Genomic DNA, 17,545 nt, shown 5'->3' on the forward strand with positions numbered 1-17,545 from the left:
ACATCTATATAAGCAGTAGTACTGTGCACTTTCACATCTATATAAGCAGTAGTACTGTGCACTGTCACATCTATATAAAGCAGTAGTACTGTGCACTGTCACATCTATATAAAGCAGCAGTACTGCGCACTGTCACATCTATACAAGCAGTAGTACTGTGCACTGTCACATCTATACAAGCAGTAGTACTGCGCACTGTCACATCTATACAAGCAGTAGTACTGTGCACTGTCACATCTATACAAGCAGTAGTACTGTGCACTGTCAGATCTATATAAAGCAGTAGTACTGTGCACTGTCACATCTATATAAAGCAGTAGTACTGCGCACTGTCACATCTATATAAGCAGTAGTACTGTGCACTGTCACATCTATATAAAGCAGTAGTACTGTGCACTGTCACATCTATATAAAGCAGTAGTACCGCACTGTTACATCTATATAAGCAGTAGTACTGTGCACTGTCACATCTATATAAGCAGTAGTACTATGCACTGTCACATCTATATAAGCAGTAGTACTGTGCACTGTCACATCTATACAAGCAGTAGTACTGTGCACTGTCACATCTATATAAGCAGTAGTACTGTGCACTGTCACATCTATATAAGCAGTAGTACTGTGCACTGTCAGATCTATATAAAGCAGTAGTACTGTGCACTGTCACATCTATATAAAGCAGTAGTACTGCGCACTGTCACATCTATATAAGCAGTAGTACTGTGCACTGTCACATCTATATAAGCAGTAGTACTGTGCATTGTCACATTTATACAAGCAGTAGTACTGTGCACTGTCACATCTATATAAGCAGTAGTACTGTGCACTGTCACATCTATATAAGCAGTAGTACTGTGCACTGTCACATCTATATAAGCAGTAGTACTGTGCACTGTCACATCTATATAAAGCAGTAGTACTGTGCACTGTCACATCTATATAAAGCAGTAGTACTGTGCACTGTCACCACCTATAAGCAGTAGTACTGCGCACTGTCACATCTATATAAAGCAGTAGTACTGTGCACTCTCACCACCTATAAGCAGTAGTACTGTGCACTGTCACATCTATATAAGCAGTAGTACTGTGCACTGTCACATCTATATAAGCAGTAGTACTGTGCACTGTCACATCTATATAAGCAGTAGTACTATGCACTGTCACATCTATATAAGCAGTAGTACTGTGCACTGTCACATTTATACAAGCAGTAGTACTGTGCACTGTCACATCTATATAAGCAGTAGTACTGTGCACTGTCACATCTATATAAAGCAGTAGTACTGTGCACTGTCACATCTATACAAGCAGTAGTACTGTGCACTGTCACATCTATATAAAGCAGTAGTACTGTGCACTGTCACATCTATATAAAGCAGTAGTACTGTGCACTGTCACCACCTATAAGCAGTAGTACTGCGCACTGTCACATCTATATAAAGCAGTAGTACTGTGCACTCTCACCACCTATAAGCAGTAGTACTGTGCACTGTCACATCTATATAAGCAGTAGTACTGTGCACTGTCACATCTATATAAGCAGTAGTACTGTGCACTGTCACATCTATATAAAGCAGTAGTACTGTGCACTGTCACATCTATACAAGCAGTAGTACTGTGCACTGTCACATCTATACAAGCAGTAGTGCTGTGCACTGTCACATCTATATAAAGCAGTAGTACTATGCACTGTCACATCTATATAAAGCAGTAGTACTGTGCACTCTCACCACCTATAAGCAGTAGTATTGTGCACTGTCACATCTATATAAGCAGTAGTACTGTTCACTGTCACATCTATATAAGCAGTAGTACTGTGCACTGTCACATCTATATAAGCAGTAGTACTGTGCACTGTCACATCTATATAAAGCAGTAGTACTGTGCACTGTCACATCTATACAAGCAGTAGTACTGTGCACTGTCACATCTATACAAGCAGTAGTACTGTGAACTGTCACATCTATATAAAGCAGTAGTACTGTGCACTGTCACATCTATATAAAGCAGTAGTACTGTGCACTGTCACCACCTATAAGCAGTAGTACTGTGCACTGTCACATCTATATAAGCAGTAGTACTGTGCACTGTTACATCTATATAAGCAGTAGTACTGTGCACTGTCACATCTATATAAAGCAGTAGTACTGTGCACTGTCACATCTATACAAGCAGTAGTACTGTGCACTGTCACATCTATACAAGCAGTAGTACTGTGCACTCTCACCACCTATAAGCAGTAGTACTGTGCACTGTCACATCTATATAAGCAGTAGTACTGTGCACTGTCACATCTATATAAGCAGTAGTACTGTGCACTGTCACATTTATACAAGCAGTAGTACTGTGCACTGTCACATCTATACAAGCAGTAGTACTGTGCACTGTCACATCTATATAAGCAGTAGTACTGTGCACTGTCACATCTATATAAAGCAGTAGTACTGTGCACTGTCACATCTATACAAGCAGTAGTACTGCGCATCGTCACATCTATATAAAGCAGTAGTACTGTGCACTGTCACATCTATATAAAGCAGTAGTACTGTGCACTGTCACTATCTATAAGCAGTAGTACTGTGCACTGTCACATCTATATAAAGCAGTAGTACTGTGCACTGTCACATCTATATAAAGCAGTAGTACTGTGCACTGTCACATCTATATAAAGCAGTAGTACTGTGCACTGTCACATCTATACAAGCAGTAGTACTGTGCACTGTCACATCTATATAAGCAGTAGTACTGTGCACTGTCGCATCTATATAAAGCAGTAGTACTGTGCACTTTCACATCTATATAAGCAGTAGTACTGTGCACTGTCACATCTATATAAAGCAGTAGTACTGTGCACTGTCACATCTATATAAAGCAGCAGTACTGCGCACTGTCACATCTATACAAGCAGTAGTACTGTGCACTGTCACATCTATACAAGCAGTAGTACTGCGCACTGTCACATCTATACAAGCAGTAGTACTGTGCACTGTCACATCTATACAAGCAGTAGTACTGTGCACTGTCAGATCTATATAAAGCAGTAGTACTGTGCACTGTCACATCTATATAAAGCAGTAGTACTGCGCACTGTCACATCTATATAAGCAGTAGTACTGTGCACTGTCACATCTATATAAAGCAGTAGTACTGTGCACTGTCACATCTATATAAAGCAGTAGTACCGCACTGTTACATCTATATAAGCAGTAGTACTGTGCACTGTCACATCTATATAAAGCAGTAGTACTGTGCACTGTCACATCTATATAAAGCAGTAGTACTGTGCACTGTCACTATCTATAAGCAGTAGTACTGTGCACTGTCACATCTATATAAAGCAGTAGTACTGTGCACTGTCACATCTATATAAAGCAGTAGTACTGTGCACTGTCACATCTATATAAAGCAGTAGTACTGTGCACTGTCACATCTATACAAGCAGTAGTACTGTGCACTGTCACATCTATACAAGCAGTAGTACTGTGCACTGTCAGATCTATATAAAGCGAGGCCCACATATGGAATATTTCTAAAAACGTCAGAATTCAGGGAATAAATCTTGAGTTTTATTTCTTTGTCAACACCTATTGTGTTACAGAAAAAAATGGATAAAAATGAAAAATCTGCAAAAAAAATGAAATTTTTAAATTCAGCCTCCACTTTGCTTTCATTTCTGTGAAGCACCGAAAGGGTTAATAAACTTCTTTAATGTCATTCTGACTACTTTAAGGGGTGCAGGTTATAAAATGGGGTGATTTATGGGGGTATCTAACATTCAGGCCCCTCAATTCCACTTCAGAACTGAACTGGTCCCTGAAAAATCAGATTTTGAAATTTTCTTGAAAATCTGGAAAATTGCTGCTAAACTTATAAACCCTCTAACATTCTAAAAAAGTAAAATAATGTTTATCAAATGATGGGAACATAAAGTAGACATATTGCAGATGTGAATTAATCATTAATTTGGTGCGATATGACTATTTATGGTACAAGCATAAAATGTAAAGTCTAGAAAAATGCAAATTTTTCATTTTTTTGCCAAATTTTTCATTTTTTTTACAAAAAACGCTGAATATATCAATCAAAATTTACCACTAATGTAAAGTACAATATGTCACGAAAAAACAATCTCGGAATTGGATTGATAAGTAAAAGCATTCCAGAGTTATTACCACATAAAGAGACACATGTCAGATTTGAAAAAAAGGCCTTGGTCATTGAGGCCAAAACAGGCTGTTGAGTAAAGGGGTTAAGATACTCCAAAATAGTATCTCTTAGAAAACCCTCAAACAATTTACATACAACAGAGGTTAAACTAACAGGTCTATAATTCCCAGGTCTATTTTGGCCCCTTTTTAAATATTGGCACCACATTTGCCATGCGCTAGTCCTGGGGAACAGTCCCTGTTACTATAGAGTCCCTGAATATTAAAAATAGGGGTCTGTCTATTACGTTACTTAATTCCTTTAGAACACGGGGGTGAATGCCATCTGGACCTGGTGATTTGTCTATTTTTTTTTTTTTTTTTTTTTGGAGGCGGCACTGTACTTCTTCCTGGGTTAGACAGGTGACCTGTACTTCTTCCTGGGTTAACAGGTGACCTGTACTGGGGAGTTTACCTTATCTTGCTGCATTTCATTTTCCTCGGTGAATACAGTGGAGAAGAATTTGTTTAATATATTTGCTTTTTCCTGATCCCCGTCTATAATTTCTTCCTCCTCATTTTTTAAAGTGCCAACACTTTCATTTTTGACCTTTTTGCTATTTTATATAGTTAAAGAACATTTTGGGGTTAGTTTTACTCTCTTTGGCAATGAGTCTTTCTGTCTCTATTTTTGTGGCCTTTATCAGTTTTATACATATTTTTACATTTTTCTCTATAGCTTTTTAATGCTTCTTCACTGCCGTCCTGTTTTAGTAGTTTAAATGCTTTATTTTTGTCATTTATTGCCCCCTTAACGTTCTTATTCATCCATATTGGGTTTTCTTTTATTCCTGACCCTTTTATTCCCATGAGGTATATACATCTTACAGTGAGAATTTAAAAATATTCTTAAGTCTCCCATTTAGTGTCAGTATTCTTGTTTTGAGGACATTATCCTAATTTATATTCTTAAGGGCTTCTCTGAGTTGATCGAACTTTGCCTTCCTAAAGTTCGTTGTTTTTGTGGCCCCTCGAGAGATTCCCTTATTGGAGAACAGGTTATAATGTATTATATTATGGTCACGATTTCCTAGGTGTAACTTTCCGGAGCCAGTTGATATATAAAAAAAAGTTTTTGCCTGGAATAAGGGGGTTAAAATTGGCAAATGCAACGTATTCTACATATTTGGCGGTTTACGGAAGCACAGAGGATTTCAGGAGCAGGGTGATTATGTGAGGTTTATTGAGGAAGTGCGGTGTTACGAGGAAAGTGACAGGTGCCCAAGTGGCACAGAGGATTTCAGCGCTATGGCAGTGGGAGGGGGTAGGCTTGTTTTGTAGACATGGCTACACCATATGACTACATTATTTCTTTCTCTTTCTAGGAATGAGACGGTTTTGCACCAGTTCTGCTGCCCCGTCGCGGACGCAGAGAAGCCATCTCCACCCAGGTAAGACCCCCGCGGGACCACAGGCCCATGTTATCTCCAACCCAGGTCTAAATACCCCGTCTTAAAGGAGTACTCCGGGATATAAAAATGTATCCCCCATCCGAAGGATGGGGGATACATTTTTATATTCCGGAGTACTCCTTTAATGCAAAGCCTGCCATGACTGTAGAATCAGACTACGCGGGGTTTGTTTGTAGTCTGTAACCATGGAGACACATAGGTCTGCATTGATTCTGTATACACTAAAGGGTAGATGTTTTTCATTAAGACTAAATGCAAAGTTGTTGTGTTTTTGTTTTTTTTTTGGTGTTTTTTTGTTTTTTTTTCTATTATAGATGACATGGTTTAAACAAAAACCATGTACTCGCATAGTTTTAGTAAAGGTCCTGTGTCCACAGTCAGGTAAAAGTCCCAGGGGATCAGGAACAGGAAAGACATTAATGTGAATTTATTTTTATTTTTTTATGTGGGGAAAGCCAGACCAGATCCCAAAATTGACATCCCCGACCTCAAAACACCTTTACACCCCAGACCAGAGCCCTAAAATTTATTTTTTTCCCAGACCAGGCCAATAGTTGTTCCATATCCCAGACGAGGCCCGTAGTTGTCCTATATCCCAGACCAGGTGCTTAAAATTAAATGGTACCCCAGACCTGACCCTTGCAATAAATTCATATGCCAGACCAGTAAAATTAATTTAAATCCTTTATTCACAATCCTAACATTTTTGAAGCCTTAGAACAGTTCCTAAACTGAATCAGATTACAGACCAGACCCCCTAAAACGAATCAGACCCCAGGCCTGACTCCTTAAATTAATTCAGGTTCCAAACCAGACCCCTCAGGTTCCAAACCAAAAACAGTCAAATAAGTTCAGATCCCCTAACCACAACCCTAATATTTATTTAAGCTTAGACCAGACCCTAAAATTGTTTCAGACCCCTGACCAGACCCCTAAAATTAATTTGGGTTCCATACCATACCCCTAAAATGATTTCAGACCCAAGACTAGACCCCTAAAATTCAGGTTCCAGACCGGACCCCTAAAAATAAATTCAGACCCCCTAAAATAAATTCAGACCCCAGATCAAACCCCTTAAATTAATTCAGGTTCCAGACTAGACCCCTAAAATTAATTCAAACCCCAGATCAGACCCCTAAAAATTCAAGTTCCAGACAAGACCCCTAAACTGAATTCAGGCTCCAGACAAGACCCCTAAACTGAATTCAGGCTCCAGACCAGACCCCTAAACTGAATTCAGGCTCCAGACCAGACCCCTAAACTGAATTCCGGCTCCAGACCAGACCCCTAAACTGAATTCAGGCTCCAGACCAGACCCCTAAACTGAATTCAGGCTCCAGACCAGACCCCTAAACTGAATTCAGGCTCCAGACCAGACCCCTAAACTGAATTCAGGCTCCAGACCAGACCCCTAAACTGAATTCAGGCTCCATACCAGACCCCTAAACTGAATTCAGGCTCCATACCAGACCCCCTAACATTAATTCAGACCCCTAAAATTAATTGAGGTTCCAGACCAGACCCCTAAAATGAATTCTGGCTCCAGACCAGACAAAAAAGGAAAAATGTATACTTAACGCTCCTGGGTTGTCTTCACTTCTAGGCACCACCCCACTCCACATCGTGACACTGGTTGGGCTCCTAGTAGTTGTTTTGCTGCGGGAGTCACTGGGTGGGAATCAGACCAGGTTCCTCCAGCTGATCCTAGTGATTGGATGGTGATTCGCCTTGGATGACCCCTTCACCCCCTCCCCCAGTACCCGCGTTAATGTTGGTTGTCCTCATCTACGGTATAGCAAAAAGGAACAAAATGGCGGTGCTATAAGGTGTGAATACACAACCCATCACATGATGCTCAGATCCCCCACAGGATCAGCTCGGGACCCTATGACTTCACGATGTAACTCTCAGCCTATGACTTTGTGCATGATCTGCACGCTCCGTTCCTGAAATACTCTGCGTGGCTGTCATCATTCTATACATCTAGTTGGCAACCGTTTTTTTCTTATCACGTCCAACTTTCTATTTTTGCCTCGTAGTCGGCCATGAATTTCCCGTATAGTCATTTTGCTGCTCGCGGAAGGATTTTCCTACTTGTATCTCTGTCCCTTACACTCCAATCATTTGAACCATCTAATAATGTAAAAATATCAGACCCCCAGGAACAGGTCGGGGGCGTTACGCCCCCGACCTGTTCCCGGGGGTCTGATATCTCTACACTATGAGAGTTCAGATAATTGGAGTGTAATCTCATAGTGTAGAGATATCGGACCCCTGGGAGCACGTGGGGGGTGTTACGCCCCCGACGTGTTCCTTGGGGTCCGATATCTCTACACTATGAGAGAGTTCAGATAATTGGAGTGTAATCTCATAGTGTAGAGATATCTGACCCCTGGGAGCACGTGGGGGGTGTTATGCCCCCGACGTGTTCCTGGGGGTCCGATATCTCTACACTGTCACAGGGGGCACCAGGTTTGCTGGGAATGGCCTTTACCCTCATTATTCATGGTTGGGTGAGGGGTACAGCATTTGCCTATTCCAACCCGTGTTGTCGTAGATCTTTGTGTTTGCGAGCGAGGAGGACGGGGTTAATTCGCCGCCGTTCGCTCGGCTTCCGCTGCATAAAATTAAAGTTGATTTTCCGTCTTTATCGTGTAATTAAACTGGAAAAAGCTGCAGGAGCGAAGCATTAAATATTCTCTGGAGAGTCTTCTAACAACACCTGGTGGGATCCGAGAGCCCAAAGTGATGTGCCTGAGGACGAGAGTGATGTGCCGGGGGAAGAGACAGCCCCGAGTGATGTGCAAGCGGAAGAAACAGCTCTGAGTACTGTGCCAGGGGAAGAGACAGCCCGAGTTATGTGCCAGGAGAAGAGACAGCCCGAGTGATGTGCCAGGGGACGAGACAGCCCGAGTGATGTGCCAGGGGACGAGACAGCCCGAGTGATGTGCCAGGGGACGAGACAGCCCGAGTGATGTGCCGGGGGAAGAGACAGCCCCGAGTGATGTGCAAGCGGAAGAAACCGCTCTGAGTTTTGTGCCAGGGGAAGAGACAGCCCGAGTGATGTGCCAGGAGAAGAGACAGCCCAAGTGATGTGCCAGGGGACAAGACAGCCCGAGTGATGTGCCAGGGGACGAGACAGCCCCGAGTGATGTGCCAGGGGACGAGACAGCCCCGAGTGATGTGCCAGGGGACGAGACAGCCCCGAGTGATGTGCCAGGGGACGAGACAGCCCCGAGTGATGTGCCAGGGGACGAGACAGCCCCGAGTGATGTGCCAGGGGACGAGACAGCCCGAGTGATGTGCCAGGAGAAGAGACAGCCTGAGTGATGTGCCGGGGGAAGAGACAGCCCCGAGTGATGTGCCAGGAGAAGAGACAGCCTGAGTTTTGTGCCAGGGGAAGAGACAGCCCGAGTGATGTGCCAGGAGAAGAGACAGCTCAAGTGATGTGCCAGGGGACAAGACAGCTCAAGTGATGTGCCAGGGGACAAGACAGCCTGAGTGATGTGCCAGGGGACGAGACAGCCCGAGTGATGTGCCAGGGGACGAGACAGCCCCGAGTGATGTGCCAGGGGACGAGACAGCCCCGAGTGATGTGCCAGGGGACGAGACAGCCCCGAGTGATGTGCCAGGGGACGAGACAGCCCGAGTGATGTGCCAGGAGAAGAGACAGCCTGAGTGATGTGCCGGGGGAAGAGACAGCCCTGAGTGATGTGCAAGCGGAAGAAACCGCTCTGAGTTTTGTGCCAGGGGAAGAGACAGCCCGAGTGATGTGCCAGGAGAAGAGACAGCTCAAGTGATGTGCCAGGGGACAAGACAGCCTGAGTGATGTGCCAGGGGACGAGACAGCCCCGAGTGATGTGCCAGGGGACGAGACAGCCCCGAGTGATGTGCCAGGAGAAGAGACAGCCCAAGTGATGTGCCAGGGGACAAGACAGCCTGAGTGATGTCCCAGGGGACGAGACAGCCCGAGTGATGTCCCAGGGGACGAGACAGCCCGAGTGATGTCCCAGGGGACGAGACAGCCCGAGTGATGTGCCAGGGGATGAGACAGCCCGAGTGATGTGCCAGGGGACGAGACAGCCCCGAGTGATGTGCCAGGGGAAGAGCCAGCTCGAGTGATGTGCCAGGGGAAGAGCCAGCTCGAGTGATGTGCCAGGGGAAGAGAGAGCCCGAGTGATGTGCCAGGGGAAGAGACAGCCCGAGTAATGTGCCAGGGGAAGAGAGAGCCCTGAGTGATGTGCCAGGGGAAGAGAGAGCCCTGAGTGATGTGCCAGGGGAAGAGAGAGCCCTGAGTGATGTGCCAGGGGAAGAGAGAGCCCTGAGTGATGTGCCAGGGGAAGAGAGAGCCCTGAGTGATGTGCCAGGGGAAGAGAGAGACCTGAGTGATGTGCCAGGGGAAGAGAGAGCTCTGAGTGATGTGCTGGGGGAAGAGAGAGCTCTGAGTGATGTGCCAGGGGAAGAGACAGCTCCGAGTGATCTGGGGAAGAGACAGCTGTGAGTCATGTACCAGGGAAAGAGACAGCCCCAATTTGATGTACCAGGGGAAGAGAGCTCTGATGTGCCAGGGGAAGAGACAGCCCGAGTGATGTGCCAGGGGAAGAGACAGCCCGAGTGATGTGCCAGGGGAAGAGATGGCCTCGAGTGATGTGCTAGGGAAAGAGACTGCCCCATGTGATGAGCCAGCGGTGGAGTTTGCCCCATATGATAGTCAGGGGTGAAGTTTGCGCCATGTGATGGCCCAGGGGAGTGGTCGGCCCCATGTGATAGCCCAGGGGAGTGGTCGGCCCCATGTGATGGCCCAGGGGAGTGGTCGGCCCCATGTGATGGCCCAGGGGAGTGGTCGGCCCCATGTGATGGCCCAGGGGAGTGGTCGGCCCCATGTGATGGCCCAGGGGAGTGGTCGGCCCCATGTGATGGCCCAGGGGAGTGGTCGGCCCCATGTGACGGCCCAGGGGAGTGGTCGGCCCCATGTGACGGCCCAGGGGAGTGGTCGGCCCCATGTGACGGCCCAGGGGAGTGGTCGGCCCCATGTGACGGCCCAGGGGAGTGGTCGGCCCCATGTGACGGCCCAGGGGAGTGGTCGGCCCCATGTGACGGCCCAGGGGAGTGGTCGGCCCCATGTGACGGCCCAGGGGAGTGGTCGGCCCCATGTGACGGCCCAGGGGAGTGGTCGGCCCCATGTGACGGGCCAGGGGAGTGGTCGGCCCCATGTGACGGGCCAGGGGTGTGGTCGGCCCCATGTGACGGCCCAGGGGTGTGGTCGGCCCCATGTGACGGGCCAGGGGAGTGGTCGGCCCCATGTGACGGGCTAGGGGAGTGGTCGGCCCCATGTGACGGGCTAGGGGAGTGGTCGGCCCCATGTGACGGGCCAGGGGTGTGGTCTGCCCCATGTGACGGGCCAGGGAAGAGACAGCTTCTAGTGATGTCTCCAATGATCCTGTTCGGAAATTCTCTGGGTGGCGGTGACATCACTCAGAGCTCGTTCCCTTCTACACAAAACAACCTAAAAATATTTGCTTTTTAAAATGCAGAAAAGTCTGATGTGCGATGATCGTCCTGCGCCAGTCACGTCTGACATCAACTTGAATTCATAGATATAGAAAAGAGCAAATCACCCCCGCACAGCACAGTCTTCCATCCCGCACCCTCTCTTCTCACTGCCTTTTTCTTTTTTTTAATTCTCGTAGAATTGTTCTCACCGTAAACTGATATATTCCATTCCCCCCCCCCCCAGACCATCTGTTCTGCGCAATTCACCCCTTATTATAACAGATCTATTTATAGCTGACATCCATATCATGATGCTGTATATAGGCCATTATGCTATAGGAGGCAGTATTATAGTAGTTATATTCTTGTATATATGAGCAGTATTATAGTAGTTATATTCTTGTATATAGGAGCAGTATTATAGGAGTTATATTCTTGTATATAGGAGCAGTATTATAGTAGTTATATTCTTGTATATAGGAGCAGTATTATAGTAGTTATATTCTTGTATATAGGAGCAGTATTATAGTAGTTATATTCTTGTATATAGGAGGCAGTATTATAGTAGTTATATTCTTGTATATAGGCGCAGTATTATAGGAGTTATATTCTTGTATATAGGAGCAGTATTATAGTAGTTATATTCTTGTATATAGGAGCAGTATTATAGTAGTTATATTCTTGTATATAGGAGCAGTATTATAGTAGTTATATTCTTGTATATAGGAGCAGTATTATAGTAGTTATATTCTTGTATATAGGAGCAGTATTATAGTAGTTATATTCTTGTATATAGGAGCAGTATTATAGTAGTTATATTCTTGTATATAGGAGCAGTATTATAGTAGTTATATTCTTGTATATAGGAGCAGTATTATGGTAGTTATATTCTTGTGTATAGGAGCAGTATTATGGTAGTTATATTCTTGTGTATCGGAGCAGTATTATGGTAGTTATATTCTTGTATATAGGAGCAGTATTATGGTAGTTATATTCTTGTATATAGGAGGCAGTATTATAGTAGTTATATTCTTGTATATAGGGAGCAGTATTATAGTAGTTATATTCTTGTATATAGGAGCAGTATTATAATAGTTATATTCTTGTATATAGGAGCAGCATTATAGTAGTTATATTCTTGTATATAGGAGGCAGTATTATAGTAGTTATATTTTTGTACATGGGGCAGTTTCCTTTTTTAGATATGGTCATGGTTGTAGATCATGTCATTGTTCTGCTGTATTTATTCCTTCACCTCTGTACCCCAGGGTCGTGTATTTGCCCCCTGGAGACCACAACCCCTCGGTTGGACTGACAAACAACAGCATGTTAACGGTTGCTGAGTTTCCAGGACAGATACCTGCAGTATTTTTTCATTTTTCTTCTTCTTCTCTGAATTCCCCTAACATGCTGCTGTTTGTCATTGCACAGGCCCAGACAGTGACGTCCCCCATTGGACCCCCACTCCCAGGGACGCTGACCCCCAGGGGTGTGAGCGGAGCTTCGTGTCAAGGCGTCTGCTCACATAGCCCTCGCCCGGATCAGGACCCTCTGCAGTGCTTGTGCCTCCAACCCATTAGGACAGAGACCTGCAGAGCATTATGTTAAGAGCATTTTATTATTCTACAGACCATCAGAACCCCCCGTATTTATGGATTGACTGATGAAAAAGTGGTGGAACCATTATACAGGAGGGCGTGAACCTACAACATGGGGGGAGCTGTTTTCTGATGGACCAATATTCACGAGAAATTTGCCCAACCAAAGAATCTCCAGTCAGAAGGCTTCCTTTTCACACAAATCTTTTCATTAGGGGGCAGTATTATAGTAGTTATATTCTTTTGTATAGGAGCAGTATTATAATAGTTATATTCTTTTATATAGGAGCAGTATTATAATAGTAATATTCTTTTCCACAGAGGGCAGTATTATAGTAGTTATATTCTCCATAGGGACAGTAGTATAGTAATTATTTTCTTGTACATAGTACAGTATTATAATAATAATGTTTTAAATAGGAGCAGTATAATTGTAGTTCTATTCTTGCATGTAGGAGCAGTATTATAGTAGTTATATTGTTGTATATAGGAGCAGTATTATAGTAGTTATATTCTTGTATATAGGAGCAGTATTATAGTAGTTATATTCTTGTATATAGGAGCAGTATTATAGTAGTTATATTCTTGCATGTAGGAGCAGTATTATAGTAGTTATATTCTTGTATATAGGAGGCAGTATTATAGTAGTTATATTCTTGTATATAGGAGCAGTATTATAGTAGTTATATTCTTGTATATAGGGGGCAGTATTATAGTACTTATAATCTTGCTCACAGAGGGGCGGTAGTATTTATAACCTTTTACATAGGAGGCAGTATTACAGAAGAAGAGTTGATATCAGGACTAGGCCATTATGACATACTCCTGCTTTCCTCATGAATATTGGCTCCTCCCATAAAATGGCTGCCCCCGCTATAAGCCAATACTGCAGTGAAAATAGGGCAGCGACAGACAGGACAACCTCGGGGACTGCGCCCTCTCTATAGAATTTCTCAGGTTTCTGTAAGACTCAGGTTGTAGTTAACCATTTACTGTCTGATCCTGCTCTAGGGGGTGCACAGCTCTGCTGTCACTCATGGATGTCGCATTATGTGGCAGCTGTTATTTCGGTGCTGAAATCCAAATATCCCTGTGTGTGTTAATATTAAATATATTAATATTAAATATATTAATATATAATAAAAAAAAAAATATATTGTGCTACATATACGCACCCTGCCTTAGAGTAGCCTACCATAAATTATTAGAAAAGCCAGAAAAGTGCTTCAACAGCTCCACCTGCAGGCCAGGTGGGGTACTGAAGCTACTGCTCTCACCATGCATGCTCTGCTTGATAAGATCTATGTATCTCAGCTTGCACTAGTTTTTTTTTTTTTTTTTTTTTAAATACCCCCAATTTCTAGGGGTGATGACACACTGGGTCATGTGATCACGGAATGATTTAGCATATTGCTCCAAAAAAAATTTAAAAAAAAAGTTTCCTCTTCCACCACTTTTTGTACACACCTATGTGTCTCCAAGGATCCCGACAACTTGTTTGTAGTCTGTTACCATGGAGACGCTTAATTCTGAATTGAAGCTGTGTACAGTAAAGGGTACTAAATTGTCGTTCACGAATTGACGCTAAGTGCACCTATGTTGGTACTCTCCCAACTTTCCAAAATTCCCCGTACCAGACCCAACACTTAGAGGGACATTATATATAGATATATTATACAGTATATTAGTATCCTTCAACTATGGTTTTTAGAGGGAGGCCTAACGCCTATATGACTCGATGGATGAATAAATAAATAAAAAATGTATAATCTAGTGTGTGTGTGTGTGTGTATATGTATATAATGTATTATTTATACATATATACATTGTTATATCCTCTATAAACCATAGAAAAAAAGAGACTTTTTGCTGATGGTAGAATTAGCCTGTCTGGGGATAAAACAATAACCAAACGCTATTAACGCCCACCCCTAAAACTTCACTTTTATTAAAGTATGTTAAAAAATAATCTGTTGATTAAAACTTAATGCATTTCAAGCCTACTGGCTTTCAGTATCGGTGTGACTGCAGTATCCACCTTACAGATACCATACACCATGACCTATGTTAAGACCAATATGCGTGCCCCCTCTTAGGTCCGTGGGTTTGGTTATTGTTCAATTGTCCCCTTACTCACCTGGAGTATAGAGCAAGTGACTGTCTGGGGATCGTGCGTGTGTTCTTTATTTGAAAGGCTGCTGTAATACTCCATTCCACCACTAGTGGCCACTGCAGGGGGAGTCTATAACCAGTTGTATAATCTCAGATGAGCTCCAGGCCTGCTTGATTTCAATAAAGCAATAGTATTAATGGAATCCACCCCTTTTACTTAAATTACTAACGCTTTTAACCAGATATAATATATAATGGAATATACAATATAACATGTACATGACGCTTGCTTTCTGGCACCTGCCTGATGCTGTGAACTCTTATTGTTATCTATACTCATGTTATATCATTCTATAATATTCAATAAATCTGCTTCTGTGTATGCATGGAAACTGCATTGTGTATGTCTCATTGTGTTCTGTGTTCACACGTGGCCAATATCGATATAAAAATAAAATCTATAAACACATATTTATATCTTTGAAAACTTATTTAGAAAAAACATCTATTTTCCCTCTCTTTCTTTCTTTCTTTCTTTCTTTCTCTCTTTCTTTCTTTCTTTCTTTCTCTTAGCTCTCCCTAGAAGCTCTGTTCCTGCCTACTTGCCCATCCACCTTAAACGGCGGATCGACAACCACGGTGCAGGTCCCTACCTGCGCTAAAGTGATTTGGGCGTAAAAAATATACTTAACAAAAATATCATACACTCACTAGACTGAGAAATGGATGAGTCTGAACAGACTCCACAAAACCAAACTCCAAACAACATGGAAAAGCCAGGATACCAGAACAGGAATTATAAAAACGAGACTTGCAGTGTGAACACAGGCAAGGCTAAAGCAGAACGGACATACAAAATCCTAAAAATCAACAAATGTAACAGACTAAAATCTATAATAAACAGGACTAGTAAACATGGTAAAAAACTCAGAAATATCACAATATGAATACAAGGTGCATGATTAAGCAAACATGGTCAAATTACACAAATCACCAGCACCGAGTGTAGCAGAGCACTGGTTTAAATAACTCCTCCCGAGTTCTCATTCGCTAAGAGCTTTAACTATTCCCTAGCCAGGGAGAATAGCAAAGAGATCACACAGAAACTGCTCAGACATAAAAACCAATGGTTTATACTCCAGTCACATCCAAAGCTGTATTGATGTCCAACTACATGGGTTTTGTAGAAAATCTGTTAAGATATGAGCCATTTATGTTAGAATGTTCTACTGGTCAAAATATTTTTTTTTTTTTGATCTTGCTAAATCCTAGAGCAGGCGGTATTTTTATTTTATTTTATGGGGGGCGGGGGGGGGTAATTCGGATTTGATTCTCCGTCACGTTCCATAGATAATGGATCGGATGAGATCTGGGGAATCTGGAGGCCGAGTCGCCACCTTGATCTGTCATGGTCCTCATTCCTGAACAATGTCTGATGCGCAGTTGGGGGGGGGGGTATTATCCTGCTGATAGAAGCTTCTGCCATTAGGGGGCCCCGCTGCCATGAAGGTGGGGGACTTGGTGTGTACCATTGTTAGGTAGTTGGTACGTGTCACGGTAACATCCACATGATGCTAGGATACAAGGTCTGCAGCAGAACACTGCCCATCACACTGCAGTAGTGAGGGGGGATACCTTTCCCATCAGAAGTAAAGTGACAGGTGCCACACCCCTTTTCAACCAGAGCCTCACTAGGCCACGCCCCCTTCCCTGCATAGCTTAGCCACCCTTTCTCTCATGTAGTCTCCAAAATGGAGGTGAATGTTTATAGTGTGGGGTCCCTCCTCACACCGAGTAATATGATATATTCAAACACATTTCAAAGAATTGTTTCTACATTTATAGGGATAAATACAGTTTATATAGTTATTGAAACATATATCAAAATATTTTCTAAAAAAATAAGTGCATGGTTAAGTACATTTTAGATATTGATACAGTCAATGAAGAACATTCAACATAGAGTAAAAATACATTAGTATCATTTATTTACAGGGTTAACCAAGCAGCTTTAGTATAGGCACAGTTTTTATTAATTTATTATTATTATTTTTTTTAGGAAGACGTCTTCTTTGTGTTATACCAGCCGGAGTTCACCCCCCCCTTCTCTCACATTCACTCATGTAGTCTCCTAAATGGATGTGAATGTTTATAGTGTGAGGCCCCCCCGACTAATATGTAAACATGTGCCGACAAGTCTTCGTAGAAGAATGTCATAATAAAAAACACAGTCATGTATCATTTTATTGTTTCAAAGAATAGTTTCTACATTTATAGGGATAAATACATTTTATATAGTTATTAAAACATATATCAAAATAGTAACTCTCTCAAAAAATTGCCACAAGCTGATCATTTCTTTTGACTGACAGTTCAATACAATCCAGCTGTTGTTATACTATGAGCCCCGTGCTATAATTAACAGCAATATGTCATGGTATACATTTTATAGTAAAAAGGATGGGGTGCAATGGGGGAGAAATTTCTTTAGGCCACAGGGAGGCAGTGATTATATCACATTATATAGAAACAGATTCACAGAAATGTTATATAAATTTATAGCCCCATGTGAAAGCCTGCATAGCTTCGCCTCCCCTTTCTACCACATTCACTGACGTTACAAGTAGTTTCCTAAATGGAAGTTAAAAGGGGTTATCCAGGAAAAAACTTTTTTTTTTATATATCAACTGGCTCCAGAAAGTTAAACAGATTTGTAAATTACTTC

General features: G+C 42.9%; 2 protein-coding genes across 9 annotated transcripts in view; one reads left to right on the forward strand and one right to left on the reverse strand.

The window, feature by feature from the left end:
* The window catches only part of WASHC1 (WASH complex subunit 1), a 101,313-nt gene extending 86,088 nt beyond the window's left edge, over positions 1-15,225 (reverse strand). Inside the window, exon 1 of the mRNA XM_056517843.1 lies at positions 14,846-15,225. The gene's annotated coding sequence lies outside the window, so the exon portion shown is untranslated. The remainder of the gene's footprint in view (positions 1-14,845) is intronic.
* Positions 5,459-17,545, forward strand: part of IQSEC3 (IQ motif and Sec7 domain ArfGEF 3) — a 47,013-nt gene continuing 34,926 nt past the window's right edge. For all 8 annotated transcript variants that reach the window (XM_056517822.1, XM_056517817.1, XM_056517818.1 and 5 more), the window contains exon 1: positions 5,459-5,596. In XM_056517822.1, coding sequence (XP_056373797.1) covers positions 5,502-5,596 — 95 coding nt within the window. In that variant the 5' untranslated portion in view covers positions 5,459-5,501. The remainder of the gene's footprint in view (positions 5,597-17,545) is intronic.

Source organism: Hyla sarda, chromosome 4 (genome assembly GCF_029499605.1).
Source record: "Hyla sarda isolate aHylSar1 chromosome 4, aHylSar1.hap1, whole genome shotgun sequence".
NCBI classification, from domain to species: domain Eukaryota; kingdom Metazoa; phylum Chordata; class Amphibia; order Anura; family Hylidae; genus Hyla; species Hyla sarda.